The following is a 20335-nucleotide window of genomic DNA, read 5'->3' as shown; positions in this document are numbered from 1 at the left end:
GGTCTTGAACTCCGGACCTCAGGTGATCCACCCGCCTCAGCCTCCCAAAGTGCTGGGATTACAGGCGTGAGCCACCTTGCCTAGCCTGTTTCTTCTTTACATAAATGGAAACATACTCTACAGTTTGACACCTTGCTTTTATCTACTTAACTATCTTAGAGCTCTTTCTCACATTAGTATAGTTTGAGGATCCCTAATTCAAAAATCTGAAATCTGAAACACTTCTGGTCCCGAGCATTTTGGATAAGGGATACTCAACCTGTATATAAAGTCTTCATTTTTAAGGCTATGATCTCCATTCCACCATAAATGACTAAGCCAGTTCCCCATGGTGGACATGGAGGGTTGTTTCCAAATTCTGACTTTTAAAATCAATAGCATAATGAAAACCATGTAAAAACAGTCTGCACACATACAAATATATGTGTAGGATTTATTCCCAGCAGGTTTGCTTAGACAAAGTGTTTATGTATGTGTAATTTAGATAGTGGCTGATAAACTGCCCTCCACAGAAGTTGTATCAATTCACATTCCCACTGTAAATGTATAAGAACCCCTCCAATGCCCCCTTTGAGAAAACTCAAGGCTGGTAAAATACTGGGTGGAGAGCACATTGTTACAATCCTCCTGAAAGTTAATTTAAAAAGCTACATGAAATTCATAGAGAAAATCCTCAAAATAGAGTAAGCACATGTTACAGGACAACTAGAAGGGATTCCAAATTTCTAAACACAAGATAACTATACACATATATATTCCTCTGTGTGTATGTAAAATTTAGTGTACACTATGTATGTGTAGACACACGTATATATTTTAAGAAAAAACTGCAAGGAAAATTAGTAAAATCCTAATGGTAAGGACCATCTATGGATGGCTAAAGTATGAGGAATTTTACACAAGTTTTCATTTTTTTTTTTACTTTTATGCATTTTCCAAGTTTTGCTACAAAGAACTCACATTACTTTTATGAACAGAAAAAAACATGTCTTTTCCCTAGTTAACAGTAATTTCCACGGAGGAGTTTCTTATCTGTTTCAAAATATCTACAAGGAAATCAGTAGGAATATCATGCTTAGAAAATGTGAACTGAAATGAGAAACAGAAAATATGCAAAGATCTGAAACACTTCTGGTCCCAAGCATTTCGATAAGGAATATTCAAGTTGTATATAGAGTCTTCATTTTTAATGAATTTTTATGATCACCATTCCACCATAAATGACTTAGCCAGTTCCCCATGGTGGACATGGAGGTTCTTTCCAAATTTTTACTTTTAAAATCAATAGCATAATGAAAACCATGTAGCCTGCACACATATAAATATATATGTAGGATTCATTCCCAGCAGGTTTGGTGAGACAAAGGGTTTATGTATTTGTAATTTAGTGACTGATAAACTGCCCTTCATAGAAGATGTATAAGAACCTTCCCACACCCCCTTTGAGAACTCAAGGCTCGTTGAGTTCCAGTTGATTGCTTCATCCCAGCTTACCACCCAGTGGGGCTGCTATAACCTCAGCCAACCCCATGCCCCCTCAGAGAAGTATCAACTGTGACCCCTTCAGGACTGGCCATTTTGGGGGCCAAGGTGGAGGGAATGAGGCAATCACAGGCCTGACTTCCAGAGCTGTCTAGAACCATGCTGTCATTGTTGGTCCCACTGCTTCAGAGGGGAGGAGCTTTCCTGTCTGGATTCCCAAGCCTGTGCCCCAAACTGCTGGTGGAGCAGAAAGGAGGAATGATCCAGAATAGGGTTTTGGTACCAGACTGTTTGGTTCACACTCTGGCTGGCCCACTTGGTAGCACATTACTTCTCCTCTTAGGGCCATCCTGCACTGTTGGTGGCAGTGGGGATGAAGTAAGCAAATCCGAAATGTTTACATGGCAAAATCAACAGGGCCTCTAACTCCATGGAGTGAGGAAGGGGAGAGGTCAAGAAGACTGATTTTCTGGCTTCCATGATGGGATGGCAAGTGGAAACAGCCTCCAGGAAAGGGATCAGGGAAGCAGAGACTAGTCTGGGTGGAAAATGAGTTTTGTTTGGGGCAGGCTGGGTTTGGAGAGCTTTCGGCACACCTCGGGGAGTTGCCCAGTAGCACACAGCAGTTGTTTGGGTCTGAAGCCCAAATCTCAGAAGCACCAGACTGATTTGGTAGTGAGCAGCACAAAGCTAGGGATGTAGATGACACCTGGGGAGGGCGTGGAGCACAAGGTGGACTCTAGGACCCCAGGGACCCCAGCATTTAGGAAGGGTGATGGGAGGTTGAGAAGTCCCTGAACAGTTAGAAGGAACCCCACAATGCAAGGAGATGGAGCTCTGCAAAGAGGTTAGCAGGCTTCACAGTCCTGGGGATGAAGAGAGACGACACCAGAGGTGGTACCTTGGACAGTGGTCGCAGTGGGTTCTGTGAAGCAATGGGGGCAGACAGCAGGTCTGAGGTGTGAGCTGCCACCAAGGGAATAGGGAGCACAAGCGATTCTCCCAAGAGCTTGAAGGAGAAAAGCAGCAGATACGGCTAGCTGCCTCCATCATCCACCAAGGGAATAGGCAGCACAAGCAATTCTCCCAAGAGCTTGAAGAGAAAAGCAGCAGCTACGGCTAGCTGCCTCCATTATCCACTTCCCAGGACTTTTCTCTCCCAACTGTCTCCACCACAGAGGTTAGAAAGGTAAATATGAGGTTTCTAAGCCCCGTTGTTATTAGGGGTGGCCCCCTGACCCATCTGTGGCCAGTGAGACTAAGGGGGCATGTGCTGCAGGCTTCTGGGAATGTTTTTCCTTTAAACACCATCAGCGATAAGTGTTGGCCTGCCCATTCCCCCTTCTTTCAGTCTTCACTGTGGATGCAATGGCTGGAGCCATAGGAGTCTCCTCATGACCACAATGGAAAGGTTGAGAGATTGCAGAAAACATCGACTGTGACACAGCTGAGCCACTGAAAAGACAGCCTTATGAACAAAGCCTCATCTGTTTAAGCCATGGTCAGCTGGGTGCTGACATCAAATTCCAACTCCACCACTTCCTAGCTTGGGCTGGTTACTTTTGTTCTAGTTACCACTAACTTTTGTCCTGTGCCAAATTTTGCCTATCTATAAAATGGTACTAACTCACAGAACTATTATTGTGGCAGTGTCGGAGGGTGCAGCATTTAGCTATGCGAATGGAGGTTATCTAAGGAGACAGAAGTGGCGCAGTCCAAGGTAGGAGGCCAGAGTTGCTGTGAAAAGTGAGAGCTGACACGGCAACGTTTTGAGGACAACCCCGAAGAGGTAAGTGCAGAGAAACGAACTTGGGCCATCCACAGGGTCCTGTTGAACCTCTAGAGATGAACCACAAAGCTCTGGCTCTGGCATCCTGGAGGCCAGCTCTGCCTTGATTGGATCGCTGAGTTGTGACACTCCCAGCATCCAAAAAGCAAAAACGGACACGGGAACTTCTTTTATTTTTTTTGAGATGGAGTCTAGCTCTGTCACCCAGGCTGGAGTGCAGAGGCACTATCTCGGCTCACTGCAAGCTCTGCCTCCCAGGTTCACGCCATTCTCCTGCCTCAGCCTCCCGAGTAGCTGGGACTACAGGCGCCCGCCACCACGCCAGGCTAATTTTTTGTGTTTTTAGTAGAGACGGGGTTTCACCGTGTTAGCCAGGCTGGTCTCGATCTCCTGACCCCGTGATCCACCCATCTCGGCCTCCTAAAGTGCTGGGATTACAGGCGTGAGCCACCGCGCCCGGCCTGACACGGGAAGTTCTGATGCTAATGAGTTCCAATGCTCAACCGTTCCAACATGGTTATTCAAATTGCTGTTTTGGGGCCAGGCGCGGTGGCTCACTCCTGTAACCCCAGCACTTTGGGAGGCCGAGGCGGGCGGATCACGAGGTCAGGAGATCGAGACTATCCTGGCTAACATGGTGAAACCCCGTCTCTACTAAAAATGCAAAAAATTTGCTGGGCGTGGTGGCGGGCGCCTGTAGTCCCAGCTACTCGGGAGGCTGAGGCAGGAGAATGGCATGAACCTGGGAGGCGGAGCTTGCAGTGAGCCTAGATCGCACCACTGCACTCCAGCCTGGGTGACAGAGCGAGACTCCGTCTCAAAAAAAAAAAAAAAAATTGCTGTTTGGCAGGGTGTATTGGCTCACACCTGTAATCCTAGCACTTTGGATGGCCAAGGTGGGAGGATCACTTGAGCCCAGTTTGAAACTGGCCTAGGCAATGTAGTAAAACCCCATCTCTACAAACAATTAAGAAATCTGCTGAGTGTGGTGGTGCATGCCTGCAGTCCCAGCTACAGGGGCAGCTGAGGCAGGAGAATTGCTTGAACCTGGGAGGTTGCAGTGAACCACGTGACAGAGCAAGTCTCCATCACAAAAAAAAAAGAAAAAGAAAAATTCCAACCAAATGCACTGTGTGGATCTTGTTTACGATTACTATGAAACAAACAGAAAACAAAATTTATGAGGCAACCCAGAACATCTGAACACTAGGTATTTGATGATATCTGTTTAGATGTGATAATGACAATATAGTTCTACTCGAGATTTAACAAAATTAATTTTTCCTGTTTCATCACAGAAATTCAGTGAAAGTAGGCCAGGCACGGTGGCTCATGCCTGTAATGCCAGCATTTTGGGAGACTGAGGCGGGCAGATTACTTGAGGTCATGAGTTTGAGACCAGCCTGGCCAACATGGTAAAACCCCATCTCTACTAAAAATACAAAAATTAGCCGGGCGTGGTAGTGCACACCTGTCATCCCAGCTACTTAGAGGGCTGAAGTATGAGAACTGCTTGAACCCGGGAGGCGGAGGTTGCAGTGAGCCAAGATTGCCCCACTGCACTCCAGCCTGGGCGACAGAGCAATACTCCATCTCAAAAAGAAAAAGAGGGCCAGGTGCAGTGGCTCATGCCTGTAATCCCAGCACTTTGGGAGGCCGAGGTGGGCGGATTATGAAGTCAGAAGATCGACACCATCCTGTCTAACATGGTGAAACCCCGTCTCTACTAAAAATACAAAAAAGTAGCTGGGCAAGATGGCGCACACCTGTAGTCCCAGCTACTCGGGAGGCTGAGGCAGGAGAATGGCGTGAACCCTGGAGGTGGAGGTTGCAGTGAGCCAAGATCGCGCCATTGCACTCCAGCCTGGGCAACAGAGCGAGACTCCATCTCAAAAAAAAAAAAAAAAAAAAAGAAAAGAAAAGAAATTAAGTGAAATTAGCTTTTCTTTTTCTTTACTGCATTGCCCAGTGGAGAAGAATATGAACGACCAACCTCAGGGCTACTGCCCTGCTTTGAACTCGGGCTCAGCAGTTTTACCTGCCATTGCTTTCACACTATCAGTGCACAGCAAAAATGTGAAATGACAGCTTAGTATGATTGTAAAAATGGTTTTGTCCCAGTGGACAAACATGGTTATATATATATCCAGGGCAGGAGAGTGGTGGGGAGGTAGATGGGAGTACCAGCAAAAAATATATGACTCATGTTTCAAAATGTCCACAATAAATCCTTAAAGGTTACTCAGAAAAATAAGTGGCTGGGCACAGTGGCTCATGCCTATAATCTCAACACTTTGGGACGCCAAGGTTCGAGACCAGCCTAGGCAACACAGTGAGACCCTGTCTCTGCAAAAAATAAAAAAAATTAGGAATGGTGGCACGTGCCTGTGGTCCCAGCTACTTGGGAGGCTGGGGTGGGAGGATCACTTGAGCCCAGGAGGTTGAGGCTGCCAAGTGAGCAGTGATTACACCACTGACTCCAGCCTGGGCAAAAGAGTGAGACTCTTGTCTCAAAAAAAAAAAAAAAAAAAAAAAAAGGATTATCTTCCTTATTTCACATCAATTATGAATGCTGCAAAACCGTTAAGGATGTACTAAAAAGTACATCATGTATAAACTAGCTAATGATACCATTTGTTAAAATCAAGCTTATATGATTTCTAGTCTAGTCCAGCCCTGATCAATCAATTTGAAGGTTTTTTTTCTTTTCTTTTTTTTTCCTGAGACAGAGTCTTGCTCTGTCACCCAGGCTGGAGTGCAGTGGTGCAATCTTGGTTCACTGAAACCTCTGCCTCCCAGGTTCAAGCGATTCTCATGCCTCAGCCTCCCCCAGATAGCTAGAATTACAGGCACATGTCACCACACTTGGCTAATTTGTGTATTTTTAGTACAGACGGGGTTTCGCCATGGGCCCAGGCTAGTCTCAAACTCCTGACCTCAAGGGATCCGCCCTCCTCAGCCTCCCACAGTGCTGGGATTACAAGCGTGAGCCAACACACCTGGCTTCAAGTTTTAAAAATGTCAGCTACATTTCTGGGCTGGGTTTATACCCAGGTGGCTTCTCCACCTTGGCACTATTGACATTTGAGCTAGAGAATCCTTTGTTGAGGAGCTGTCCCAGGCACTATAGGATGTTGAGCAGCATCCCTGGCCTCTACCCACTACATGACGGCGGCACTCTTCCTCCAGGCACAGCAACCAAAAATGTCCCTAGATGTCACCAAATGTGCCCTGGAGGCAAAAGCACCACCAGTTAAGAACCTCTGGCTCAGCTGGGCATGGTGGCTCATGCCTGTAAACCCAGCACTTTGGGAGGCCGAGGTGGGTGGATCACGAGGTCAGGAGTTTGAGAACAGCCTGGCCAACACCCCATCTCTACCAAAAATACAAAAATTAGCTGGGCGTGGTGGCAGGTGCATGTAATCCCAGCTACTTGGGGGACTAAGGCAGGAGAATTGCTTTAACCTGGGAGGCGGAGGCTGTGGTGAGCAGATTGCGCCATTGCACTCCAGCCTGGGTGACGGAGCGAGACTCCATCTCAAACAAAAAACAAAAAAAAGAACCTCTGGCTCATAGCAACACCAGATGTTTTTCAAGAGGAGCTGTGACACTCCCCTGCACGGAATGCTGTGAAATTTCATGGGGGCTGGTCACGTAATTGGGTTGGGGGTGTGGCTGAAATGTGGACAGGAGCCATGCATGCTGCAAAGATGGTGAGGAACAGAACTGCCCCCAGTGGACCACATCAACAGATGTGGAATAAGCAGTTTTCAGGGTATGAACTGAGAACCTAACTTGACTTCACACATAAGCACAAACTAATTGCTGCATGCTTGGAATTTACCCAGAATTTCCCAGAAATGCAATAGCATATTATGTTGTTAAAAACTTTTCCAAGAGTTAGTCACTACTTTGGAAGGTCACATTCCACATGGGAAGGCCCCTCACAGTATTGCCATGGTCAACATCATACCCTATACCAGTCCACAAGCAACAGGCTATTGCCCTAGGTCTCCTGGCAAAATTGGGCCCACAGTGACAAGGAGAAATACTGCACCAAGTCAGTACACGTTACTCTACAATTTACTCTACCATAAATTACTTTCATTTTAATGATCCTTTACAAAATGGGGCCGCATACTGATTTGACATTACACAGGTGGGTAGGTTATATTACCTGTGAACTCACTGTGGTGTAATGGAAGGAATGTCACAAAATACGTCGCTAAAGAGGGCACTGAGTTTGATAGATTCGGGACCAACCAACCTCGGGTGCTTGGGAAGCATCATTTCCTTAGAAAGTCAGAAGTCACCAATGACATTTCTACCCCCAGCCCCTCTTTTCATGAGTACACTATGTGGACTTACCACATTTTTTACTTGTGGTTAAAAGTCATCAGCAAAGTTTCCTATGTGGATTCTCTGATGTCAAATAACATGGAAGCACCCACAGAAGGCTCTTCCACCCCAATAACGTGCACAGGGTTTTTCTCTTGCATGATTTTTTGGATGTCAAACAAAGCCAGGGCTCTGCTTTCCGGCTGCCCTGCCTTTGCTCCGCCTGCAGAGCTCTTTCTGGAGTTCGAGTGTTGATGCTGAACCAGGTGTGAGTTCCTGCTCGAGGATTGTTCACGCCGCCGGCTTCGCCCATGGGGCTGCTCCTCTCTGGTGTGAGTTATCTGGTGCCGGATGAGGTGAGAGCTCTGAATGAAACACTTCCCACACTGATTACATTTGAAGGGTCTGTCACTTCGGTGAGTCCTCTCATCTTGACTCAAAGGTGGGTCACAGCCCAGGGCTTCTGTCCATTCATGCTTTGTGAGAGCTGGCGTCTGCTCAAAGATCAGCCTCTGGCGGCACTCAAAGGGCTTCTCCCCCGCGTGCTTCCGCTGGTGCTGGGCCAGGGATGAGCTGTGCCTGAAGCCCTTCCCGCAGTGGTTACACTCATAGGGCCTCTCCTCGGTGTGAGTTCTCAGGTGCAGGAAAAGGCAAGTGGTCCGAGAGAAGGATTTCCCACACACACTGCAGGTGTATGGCTTCTCCCCAGTGTGTGTCCTCTTGTGCCGCCCCAGGGAGGAGTTCTGGTTGAAGGCCCTCCCACAGTCCTGACACTCGTAGGGCTTCTCCCCAGTGTGAATCCTCCGATGGACGGTAAGGTGTGTACTATGGCAGAAAGACTTCCCACATTCGGCACACTTGTAGGGCTTGTCTCCAGTGTGGATGCGCTCGTGCTGGACGAGGGAGGAGTTCTGGCTGAAGGCTTTCCCACACTCCTTGCACATATAAGGTCTTTCTCCCGTATGAATCCTCTTGTGCACGGTGAGGTGTGCGTTATGGTTAAACGACTTCCCACAGTCAGTACATTTGTAGGGTTTGTCCTGCACCTGGCTTTTTGTGAGTTCTGTAATTGGAATGGCCTGACTGGAATCTCTGTGACAGTCACTGTTTTCACTGGGCTGTTTTCCTGGGGAGCCTGTCTGCTGACTGACTAAGCTGGAGTTATGTTCTGAGTCTGTAATCTGTGAGTCATAAGTGTACAAATACTCCCCTCTAGAGATCTCTGGGAATGGATTTGGGCTTGAACTCAAGATGCAGTTTTCCCTGAGTCTGAGAGTTTTGTAGCCTTGATCTTGAACTGGTGCTTCCTTGAGGCCAAATTCCAACTGCTTCAAGTTATTCTGCTCCTTGAGTGCCAGACTCTGGCTCTGACACTCCCTGTCTTTCCCTAACGTGGTGGAATAAGGAGCATCTGTCGGGAATCCTTCCCTTCCCGTGACATGGGATGGCTCCTCTTCAGGCAGGCCCTCTTCCTTGCGTGATGCTTGGCTTTCAGATCGAGGCTCCCAGCCTGAAAGAAAACCCAAAGATCTCTGAGCTGTTGGGAGAAAAAAAAGGAAGGGGGACAGGCCTCCAACACCATAGGCCTGATATTGAAATGGGGCCCTAACCAGCTGCCCTGGCAAGTCCCCTGATTCTCCTCTTATTTTAACATCAAGTGCCCTCAGACACGGCTTCACTCATTCAACAAACATTTATTGAGCACCTGCTGTGGGCCATGCACTGGCAGTGAAATGAAGGTATATGAGTTCCCTGTTTGCTGCTGTAACTTAAAACACACTTATTATCTTATAGTTCTGGAACGCAGAAGTCCTAAAATCAAGGTGTTGGCAGGGCTGGTTTCTCTTCGGGAGGTTCTGGGGAAAATCCTTGCATCTTCCCGTTCCTAGAGGCTGCCTGCATTCCTGGCCCTTTCCTTCACCTCTAGAGCCGAGCACAGCATCTTCAGATCTCTCTCACTCACCTCTGCTTCTGCTGTCACATCTCCTTGTCTGATTCTGACCCTCTTGCTCACCCAGTATCCAAGATAACCAGTTCTGGGGATTAGGACAGGGACTCTGTTATAAGCCAGGCTTCCCGCTTTCCCCAAGCCCTCTTCAAGCCCCCTCATCTGCTCTTGTCCTGACCAAAATACAGGTCATGTGTTCATTCATTCTGGGTCCACCTCACCGCACTAGAATGTTCACAGCCAGTGCCTAGAAATGACAAGTAGTAGAAGCTCAAAAATATCTGTCTCAGTGAATGCTGAAGGAACGTATCGAGGGAACGAATGAATGAGAGCTTGACAACGGGAGAGATACTGGAGGAGCTGAGGCTGGCCAGGTGCCAGGCTTCCTGCTCTGTTACCTCTGGCCCCCAAATTTGACTCTCTGGCTAGGCCCGGTGGCTCATGCCTGTAATCCTAGCACTTTGGGAAGCCGAGGCTGGAGGATCACTTGAGGTCAGGAGTTCAAGACCAGCCTGGCCAACCCTGTCTCTACTAAAAATACAAAAATTATTCGGGTGTGGTGTTATACACCTGTAGTCCCAGCCACTCAGGAGCCTAAGGCATGACAATCGCTTGAACCCGGGAGGCGAAGGTTGCAGTGAGCCAAAATCACACCACTGCACTCCCGCCTCGGCGACCAAGCAGAGACTCTGTCTCAAAAAAAAAAACTGACTCTCTACATAGCACCCAGAGGTTTATTCTAAAATATAAGTCACTTCACACAAAAATTTATACACTAATGTTCATAGTAGCACTATTAATTAATAGCCAAAAGTAGAAACAACCCAAATGCCCCTCAACAAATGCGTAAACAAAATATGGTCTATCCATACGATGGGATATTATGCAGCCACAAAAAAGAACAAAGTACTGACATACGCTACAACATGGATAAGCCGGAAAACATTCTGCTGAGTGAAAGAAGCCAGATACAAAGGTCACAAATTCTAAGATTCCACTCGTATGGAATGTCTAGAACAGGCAAATCCATAGAGAGAGAAAGTAGGTTACTGGTTGGCAGGGGACCGGAAAGACGGAGAGTGACGGCTAATGGGTGACTGCTATGAACTGGATGTCAATAGCAAAATTCCTATGTTGAAACCCTAATCCCCAGTGTGACGGTATTTGGAGATGAGGCCTTTGGGAGGTGATTAGGTCACGAGGGTGGGGCCTTTAAGAATGAGATTAGTGATCTTATAAGAAGAAATACCACAGGGCTTGCTTCCTCTCTCTGCCATATAAGGGCACAGAGAGAAGGCGGCCTTCTGCAATTGAGGAAGGGGCCCTTACCAGGGCCCAAATCAGCTGGCACTGTGCTCTTAGAATTCCAGCCTACAGAACCGTGAGAAATAAATGTCTGTTGTACAAGACACCCAGGCGGTGGTATTTTGTCACGGTACCCCAAGCTGACTAAGATGGTGATGAAATGTTCTGGAGTTAGATAGTAAAGATAGCTGCACACAATCTGAGAATATACTCAAAACCGCTGAGTGGTACATTTTAATAGGTGAACTTATGGTATGTGAATTTTATCTTGATAAAACTATTATGCAAAACCAAACAGACCCACCCTCCTCCCCACTGCAAGCCAGCCCTGGTCACTCCTCCGTTCACTCTGCAGTCACTTCTGAGGATGGACACGACCCTGTGCCCTTCTCCACCATGCCCTGGCTGGTCTCACCTCCTGACTCTTGCCCCACGCCCACTCTGCTCCACATGGCTCCTCACATCCCTCTAATGCATCCCCCATACTCCTTCCTGGGGCCCTTTGCACCTGCTGCTCCCTCTGCCAAGAACCCTCATCCCCAGACATCTGCCCACCTTGCTCCCTGTGCCCCAGTTTGAGTCACTTTCTCAGAGAGGCCTCCCTGCCAGTCCTGGGGCATGAGCACCCCATCTTGCCTTCCCCAGGTGCATTTCCTTTACGGCCTCATCACTGCCTGGCACTGGCATCCATCTCTCAAGACTTCCATCTCCCAGATGCTGAGTGAGGGCTCAGCCTTTCCTGTCATTCTTTGCTGCATCCACAGCACAAACAGCAGCATATGGCAGGTCCTCAGGAACATTCGTGGAACAGGCTCGTGAGCTGGGAGACTGCCTGAGAGACAACACGGACGAAACACAGAGACTAAAGACAACACTGTGACCCCAGCCAAGACTAATGCTGCCTGCTGGGAGAGTGCGGAAGAACATCCGGAGGAGGGGGACTTCAGAACACTAGTGGAGTGAACTGGCCTGGCCAGGAACAGCAAAGAGCACTGAGGTTGAGACAGGCTCCAACTCCAGCCTGACTCCCGGCTGCCCAGAACAACTCACTGATCCTGGCACTTGGGAAGCCATGGAGTCTCCGAGAGAGAGGGTGAGCAGTTGATGAGGAGAGCAAATGGGAGAAGAGCTGGGACTGCAGTCAGCCAGGAGGTGACCTGCAGCAGGTGAAGCTGAGCAACCGCAAGAGGGAACCAGTAAGGAATGATGCCAGACGAGTGACAGGGGCCAAGGAGGGGCTTGAGATCGCCCAGCCATCCCTGAGCCCACAAACCCCTGTGAGTGCACTGGGAGTGGGATCTGCCTGGACAGGGATTTTTCACCATTATTTTATTTTATATTTGAAATAAGGTCTTACTCTGTCGCCCAGACTGAAGTGCAGTGGCATGATCTCAGCTCACTGCAACCTCCTGGGCTCAGCCTCCTGAACAGCTGAGACCACAGGCATGCACCACCACACCCACCCAGCTAATTTTTTTGCATTTTTTGTAGAGATGTGGTTTTGCCAGGTTGCCCAGGCTGGTCTTGAACTCTTGGACTCAAGCGAACCACCTGCCTCGGCCTCCCAAAATTCTGGTATTACAGGCGTAAGCCACCATGCCTGGCCTCTTTTCCTTTATTTTTTAATGCTCTGTTGCTCAGCCTGGAGTGCAGTGGTGCAAATTGTAGCTCACTGTAGCCTCGAACTCCTGGGCTTAAGCAATCCTCCCCGCTCAGCCTCCTAAGTAGCTAGGACTACAAGCACACACCACCATGCCAGGTAATTTTTAAATTTTTTTGTAGAGACGGGGTCTTCTTCTATTGACTAGGCTTCTTTTCCTTAAAAATAATAAAAAAAAATTTACTGTCTCTTTTAATCATGTGGTATGCTGAATAATGGCCCCTCAAAGATGTCCCCATCCCAATCCCTGGAACCTTATGTGGCAAAAGGGATATTGTAGCTGTGATTAAGAATCTTGATGGCAGGGTGTGGTGGCTCACGTCTGTAATCCCAGCACTTTGGGAGGCCAAGGCGGGCGGATCACGAGGTCAGGAGATCAAGACCATCCTGGCTAACACGGTGAAACCCCGTCTCTACTAAAAATACAAAAAAAAAATTAGCCGGGTGCGGTGGCGGGCGCCTATAGTCCCAGCTACTCGGGAGGCTAAGGCAGAATGGCGTGAACCCAGGAGGCGGAGCTTGCAGTGAGCCGAGACTGCGCCACTGCAGTCCAGCCTGGGGGAGAGAGCGAGACTCCATCTCAAAAAAAAAAAAGAAAACAATCTTGAAATGGGCCAGGCGCGGTGGCTCATGCCTTTAATCCCAGCACTTTGGGAGGCTGAGGCGGGCGGATCACAAGGTCAAGAGATTGAGACCATCCTGGCCAACATGGTGAAATCCCATCTCTACTAAAAATACAAAAAATTAGCTGGGCATGGTGGCACGGCCTGTAGTCTCAGCTACTTGGGAGGTGGAGGCAGGAGGATCGCTTGAACCCGGGAAGGCGGAGGCTGCAGTGAGCCGAGATCATACCACTGCACTCCAGCCTTGTGACAGAGCGAGACTCTGTCTCAAAAAAAAAAGAATCTTGAAATGGGAGATTATCCTGGGGCCCTAAATCTGACCAAAGAGTCCATATAGGAGGGAAGCAGAAGGGTCTGAGTCAGGGAAGGGGTTGTGATAATGGAAACGGGTCAGAGTGAAGCACTCTGAAGATGGAGGAAGGGTCTATGAGCCAAGGAGTCTGGGCAGCCTCCAGCTGCTGAGAAAGACAGAAATGCATTCTCTCTGGGCGCCGTCAGAGGAACTAGCCCTGATGAACCATTTTGAACTTCTGACCTCCACAACTATAAGAAAATAAATCTGTCCTTTTTTTTTTTTTTCTTTGAGACAGAGTTTTGCTCTGTCGCCCAGGCTGGAGCGCAGTGGCATGATCTCAGCTCACTGCAACCTCCACCTCCTGGGTTTAAGAGATTCTTGTGCCTCAGCCTCGTGAGTAGCTGGGATTACAGGCATGAACCACCACGCCTGGCTAATTTTTGTATTTTTAGTAGAAATGGTGTTGTGCCATGTTGGCCAGGCTAGTCTCGAACTCCTGGACTCAAATGATCCGTCTGCCCTGGCCTCCCAAAGTGCTGGAATGATAGGGGTGAGCCACTCCGTCCAGCCAAATCGGTGCTTTTTCAAGCCACCTAGATTGTGGTACTTTGTTACAGGAGCAACAGGAAACTAATACAAAGCATTACATGGAAAATATGTTTCTGTCTTAACATAAAGCCTTGAAAACCTTCTGCTTCTGGAGTATTTATAACTGTCTAGGTATTAAGTTATTGAAACTGTCCATCATGATTTTGACCCCATACTCCTAATCCATGCAAGCACAACATTTTGCTTAGTATTTATGGGCACACGTTTTAGATCCTGGATTTGGTTATGGCATAAGACTTGTGAGTGACAGGCATATGTCCAGGGTGATGAGAATTTGCTTCCGACATACATGTCTGAAGTAACAGCAGTGACAACCGATGAAAGGGGCAGGAAAACAGGGTCTGCAGCAGATTCACCCGACTCCCAGTTGATAGGTCATACGCTATCATGGGGGCACATGTGTTTTTCTGCAGAATCAGAAAGCCCTGGGTGGCATCAGAAGTATTTGGGTGGGAGGCTAATCTGCAGGCATTGCTGGTTGTACATCCCATGGCCAGATGCTATTTACTCTAGAATGTGGTCAGGGTACCAATACACAAGCCACAGCAAGGGGACCATGACTTGCCCAAGCCAATTATGACAATCTAGACACCCCTAGCTTTCCAGCCTCTCTAGCAACTAGGGTCAGTGCAAGAGGAGGTGACCTAGTTCTGGCTAAAGAGACCCCAGTAGGTGACATCTAGAGTTCTGCCAAAAGGGGACAGATGTGGCTGGCAGAATTCTTCCTACCTCTTCCCCTCCTTCCTGCATGGAGCACAATTGTGATGGCTGGAGCTGCTGCAGCTGCACTGTAATCCCAAGGACAGCCTGGGAAAATCACAGAACAATCAGCCCTGGCACCTCTGAGATGCCAAGACAGTACCAGCAGACTCAGGGCTCCTGTTTTATGAGAAAAATGCTTCTTTTTTTTTTTTTTTGAGCTGCTCCAACCTGGTTTTAGGGTATTTATAGCTAAACACAATTCTTACTGATAAGAGAATAAAGAAGGGTGTGGGGAACAAGTTTACAGAATCTAGACATGTGACCAGGTACAGTGGCTCACACCTGTAATCCCAGCACTTTCAGTGGCTGAGGCAGGAGGACTGCTTGAGCTCAGGAGTTTGAGACCAGCCTGGGCAGTGTAGAAAGATCTCTATTAAAAAAAAAAAAAGGACACACAAACAAACAAACAAAAAATCAGGCATAGTGGCTTACGCCTATAATCCCAGCACTTAGGAGGTTGAGGCAGGATTGCTTGAGCCCAGGATTTAGTTTGAGCAGCCTGCAGCCTGGACAAGATGGCGAGACCCTATCTCTAAAAAAAAAAAAAAAAAAAAAAAAAAAGAAAGAAAAAAAAGTAAAATAATTTTTAAAAAAGAAAAAGAAAAAAATCAAAAAAATCAGCTGGACATGGTGGTACACACCTGTAGTAACAGCTACTAGGGACACTGAGGTAGGTGGATCACTTGAGCCTAGGAGACTAAGATAATGCAACTGTACTCCAGCCTGTGCAACGGAGTGAGACTGTCTCAAAAAAAAAAAAAAAAAAAAAAAAAAAAGGCCAGGTGCAGTGGCTGATACCTGTAATCCCAGCACTTTGAGAGGCCAAGACAGGAGGATTGCTTGAGCCCAGGAGTTTGAGACCAGCCTGGGCAACACAGTGCGACTGTGTCTCTACAAAAAAAATTTAAAAAGAAAATTAGCCAGGTGCGGGGGTACACACCTGTAGTCCCAGCTACTCAAGAGGCTGAAGCAGGAGGATCATTTGTGCCAGGAAGGCTGAGGCTGCAGTGAGCCATGATCACACTGCTGCCACTCCAGCTTATGCAACAGAGACGGTCTCAAAAAAAAAAAAAAAGCTGGGCATGGTGGCTCACGCCTGTAGTCCCAGCACTTTGGGAGGCCAAAGTAGGTGGATTGCTTGAGCCCAGGAGTTCGAGCCCAGCCTGGCAAGATGGCAAAACCCCATCTCTACTAAAAATACAAAAATTACCAGGGCGTGGTGGTGCATGTCTGTAACCCCAGCTACTCGGGAGGGTGAGGTGGGAGGATCATTTGAACTAGGGAGGTCAAGGCTGCAGTGAACCGTGATTACTCCACTGCACTCCAGCCTAGGCGATAGAGTGAGACACTGTCTTAAAAACAAAACAAAACACAAAGAATCTGGACATGCAAGAATGAAATGGAGAAGATGAAGGGCAGGTTCACATATTAGAAATGATGCCACAGAAAGGACATGCTGAGAAGGATGGTGAGAGAGGGAATGACCTGGAACCTATAAGGGAAGATGAAGCAGAGAGGGAGGAAGGGGTGGGATTCTCAGCACTGGAGCACAGGTGATGACCTCTGAGCTTAGACGATGGGGAGCACAGGTGAGAAGGCTATGGAGCACTATGCAGAAAAGATTTAACAGGGCAGGCCTGAGACCAGCATTCTTAGGAGAAGCCTGTTCACAAGGTTAGCCTTTGGCTGCAACTGAGAATTTGGATTTGGGGATGGTTCCCACAACCCTAACTGATGAGAGTGGTTTACTACACCCACACTGCACACACTAAGTGGTTTATTCCAAACACTGGCTTTCTCCTGGTAGTCTGGAACCTTGGTCTGTGCTAGGCAGAGAGTGTCTATGTGGCAGCCTCAGTCAAAACTCCTAGCACTGAGTCTCTAACAAGATTCCCTGGTAGAGCTCATGTCTCATGAGGTGTCACACCTGAGTGCTGGGGGAGCCTGGCACATCCTGAATGACTCCACAGTGAGGGGACTCTGGAGGCTCATGCCTGGCTTCCTCTGAACTTATCCCCACGCGCCTTTCCCCTTTGTTGGTCTCATTATACTGAGAGCTGTCAGCATGACTCTATGCTGAGTCCTGTATAGTCCTAGTGAATGGGGTGGTCTTCAGGACCACCAACCACCACCCTTTCCATGAAGTGCATCTCCAGTGACCTGCTAGGCTGCTCCCATTAGCTGCTCCCACATAGTGGGTTCTCACCTGGATGGCAGCCCTGGGTGGTTCCTCTCTCAGCCACCCATAGCTCGGTCCCTTGCTCCAGCTGGGAGATGACTTCAGGCTTCGGAAGCTCAGGACCTGGAATTGGGGAAAAACACAGGAGGTGAGGGGCTGCTCAGGAGAGAAACAACAAGCCCAGGCTCCAAACCAGACTCCCGACTGTGAGGACAGGTGGGCACCTCACAACATGGTGAAGCTCTGCATGGTGATGGAAAAGGGCAGACCTCCCTCTTCATGCACTCTCCATAGGGAGTGAGGACCCAAGGTGAGGTCCTCACACCAGAGGCCCCATGACTTATAACCCAGAGAGAATCAGCTATCACACCTTGCGAAGCAGGGCTTACCTATGGAGAGCAGGTGACCAAAGGTCTCCAGCATCACGTCACGGTAGAGGATCCTCTGGGTAGGGTCCAGCTGCCCCCATTCCTCCTGGGTAAAGTCCACAGCCACATCCCGGAAGGTGACTGGTTCCTGAAACATCACACACATTCTCAATCAGCTGGACTATCTCCATCAGTGCTTTCTGGCAGAGGAAGAATGGAAAAGGAGAAAACAGGCAGGCCTGTGTCACGAGAGACTGCACGTTATGAATGATGGGAGTCAGGTCTCACTGGGCACCTATTAGGCCACTACACATAGGTGTGGGTTGTACAGTGAGGACATGTGAGAGGACTCACCAAGATCAACAACGCCAGGCAGAGCTGACCTACATCTAACAAGACACACGAGGGTACCAGCAGAGACTGGCCTAAACCACTGATTTGCAGGTTTGTGAGCTAAAGAAACAGTTACTGTTTTAGGATAGTGTTACACAGCAGCTAACTAATACACTCACTAATACTTAGATACAAAGTGAAATTGGCTGGGCCACATGCCTGTAATCCCAGCTACTTGGGAAGCTGAAGCAGCAGAATCGCTTGAGCCCAGGAGGTGGAGGTTGCAGTGAGCCAAGACACCACTGCACTCCAGCTGAGGCGACAGAGTGAGACTCCATCTCAAAAAAAAAAACAAAAAACAGGTTCACCATCCTTCCTGAAAAGAGAAGCACACAGGGCTGGGGTCAGAAATTCGCCTGCTTTCAGGGCAAGGCAGGCTCACATGACAGAAGTGGGCCAGTTTAAGAGCCCACAAGGACACTTACCTGTGAGTGGTGGGACTGGAGGTGATGGGGAGCATGGACCCTGTCTGAAGGAGCAGCAGGGACTCAGAACTCACTGATTACGGGAAAATACAGGTCCCTTTGTCAGAACTGCTCATCTCTGAAGAGAAGCTGAAAATTAGGTCAGATTTTTATGTGAAAAATTATTTTTCTTTTTGAGGTAGAGTCTCGCTCTGTCACCCAGGCTGGAGTGCAGTGGTGCCACCTCCACTTACTGCAACCTCTGCCTCCCAGGTTCAAGTGATTCTCCTGCCCCAGCCTCCATAGTAGCTGGGACTACAGGAGCGCACCACCACGCCCGGTTAATTTTTGTATTTTTAGTAGAGATGGGGTTTTACCATGTTGGCCAGGTTGGTCTCGAACCCCTAGCCTCAAGTGATCCACCCGCCTCGGCCTCCCAAAGTGCTGGGATTACAGGCGGGAGCCGCCGCGCCTGGCCTTTATGTGAAAAATTCTGATTTTTATAAGTTGATGCAACATTACCTAAAATGTGTCCCATAAACAAAGCCCTTCTGCAGCCATGCTTGAAAGCCAGATATTTCTGGATCAGAGTCTTGGCTCAGTCACTTCGTCCCCAAGAAGCATCTTTGCTTCCCAGTTTCCATGTCAACAAAGCATCACCCCTTGGGGGCTGTATAATGATTAAGTGGTTTACAAACACTTCCTACAGGACATCTGGATAGCCACATGGAAAAGAGTAAAGATAGTCCCTGTCTCAGCATATTTTCTGTTGCTGTAACAGAATATCACAGACTGAATAATTTATTATTATTATTTTTTTCTCGAGATGGGAGTCTCACTCTGTCAATCAGGCTGGAGTGCAGTGGCACAATCTTGGCTCACTGCAACCTCTGCCTCCCGGATTCAGCTGATTCTCCTGGCTCAGCCTCCTGAGTAGCTGGGACTACAGGTGCACGCCACCACACCCAGCTAATTTTTGTATTTTTTAGTAGAGACAGGGTTTCTCCATGTTGGCCAGGCTGGTCTCGAACTCCTGACCTCAAGTGATCCTCTAGCCTTGTCCTCCTAAGGACGAGGTAATTTATAAAGAAAGTTTCTTTTTTTTCTCTCTCTCTTTCAATAACTTTGATGAAGACAGTTTATTTGTGGGCTGGGAGCGGTGGCTCATGCCTGTAATCCCAGCACTTTGCGAGGCCGAGGTGGGCGGATCACGAGGTCAGGAGATCGAGACCATCCTGGCTAACACGATGAAACCCTGTCTCTACTAAAAATACAAAAAATTAGCCGAGCGTGGTGGTGGGCGCCTGTAGTCCCAGCTGCTGGGGAGGCTGAGGCAGGAGAATGGCGTGAACCCGGGAGGCAGAGCTTGCAGTGAGTCAAGATTGCGCCACTGCACTCCAGCTTGGGCGACAGAGTGAGACTCCGACTCAAAAAAAAAAAAAAAAAGAGTTTATTTCTTACAGTTCTGAAGGCTGGGAAGTCTAATATCATGGTACTGGCATCTGGTGAGGGCCTTCTTGTTATGTCATAAGATGGTGGAGGGCATCACATGGCGAGAGGGCAAGAGTGTGCCAGCTCAGGTCTCTCTCTCCTTCTAAAGCCACTAGTCCCATCAAGGGAGTCCAATCCTGATAACCTTATCTAATCCTAAATTTCTCCCAAAACTCGCCACCTTCAAATACTATCAACACATGAAATTTGGGAGACACATTCAAACTAACACGGACTTCTATCTTATATCATATATAAAAATTAACTCAAAACAAATTAGGCTGGCTGGGCAGAGTGGCTCATGCTTGTAATCCCAGCACTTTGTGAGGCTGAGGCAGGCAGATCACTCGAGTCCAGGAGATCAAGACTGGCCTGGGCAACATGGTAAAACCCTGCCTCTACAAAAAAAAATTGAAAAAAATTAGCCAGGCTGACTGTAGTCCCAGCTACTTGGGAGGCTTGAGTGCTTGAGTCTGGAAAGTGGAAGTTGCAGCAAGCCAAGATCATGCCACCGCACTCCAGCCTAAGCAACTAGAGTGACATCCTGTCTCAAAGAAAAAAAAAAAAGAAGAGAAAAAAAAGAAATAAAATAAAATAAAAACAAAGCCATAAATGTAAGAGGCTGGGCGCAGTGGCTCACGCCTGTAATCCCAGCACTTTGGGAGGCTGAGACGGGGTGGATTGCCTGA

General features: G+C 48.2%; 1 protein-coding gene across 2 annotated transcripts in view; it reads right to left on the bottom strand.

Moving 5' to 3' along the window:
* The window catches only part of ZNF8 (zinc finger protein 8), a 38689-nt gene that overhangs the window by 13075 nt on the left and 5279 nt on the right, over positions 1–20335 (bottom strand). Inside the window, exons 2-4 of one of the 2 annotated variants that reach the window (XR_010132080.1) lie at positions 17380–17506; positions 17018–17113; positions 7640–9119 (exon numbers count right to left, since the gene is read on the bottom strand). Coding sequence is in view for 1 of the 2 variants with exons in the window: in XM_063701739.1 (XP_063557809.1) it covers positions 7681–9119; positions 17018–17113; positions 17380–17506 (1662 nt within the window). In the remaining variant the exon portion in view is untranslated. Of the gene's footprint in view, positions 1–5165; positions 9120–17017; positions 17114–17379; positions 17507–20335 lie in introns of those variants that run through there. The other variant, XM_063701739.1, reaches the window with a different exon arrangement.

This window comes from Gorilla gorilla, chromosome 20 (genome assembly GCF_029281585.2).
Source record: "Gorilla gorilla gorilla isolate KB3781 chromosome 20, NHGRI_mGorGor1-v2.1_pri, whole genome shotgun sequence".
NCBI lineage: Eukaryota > Metazoa > Chordata > Mammalia > Primates > Hominidae > Gorilla > Gorilla gorilla.
Note: the sequence above shows the minus strand (reverse complement) of the source record. Positions and strands in the feature narration are given on the sequence as shown.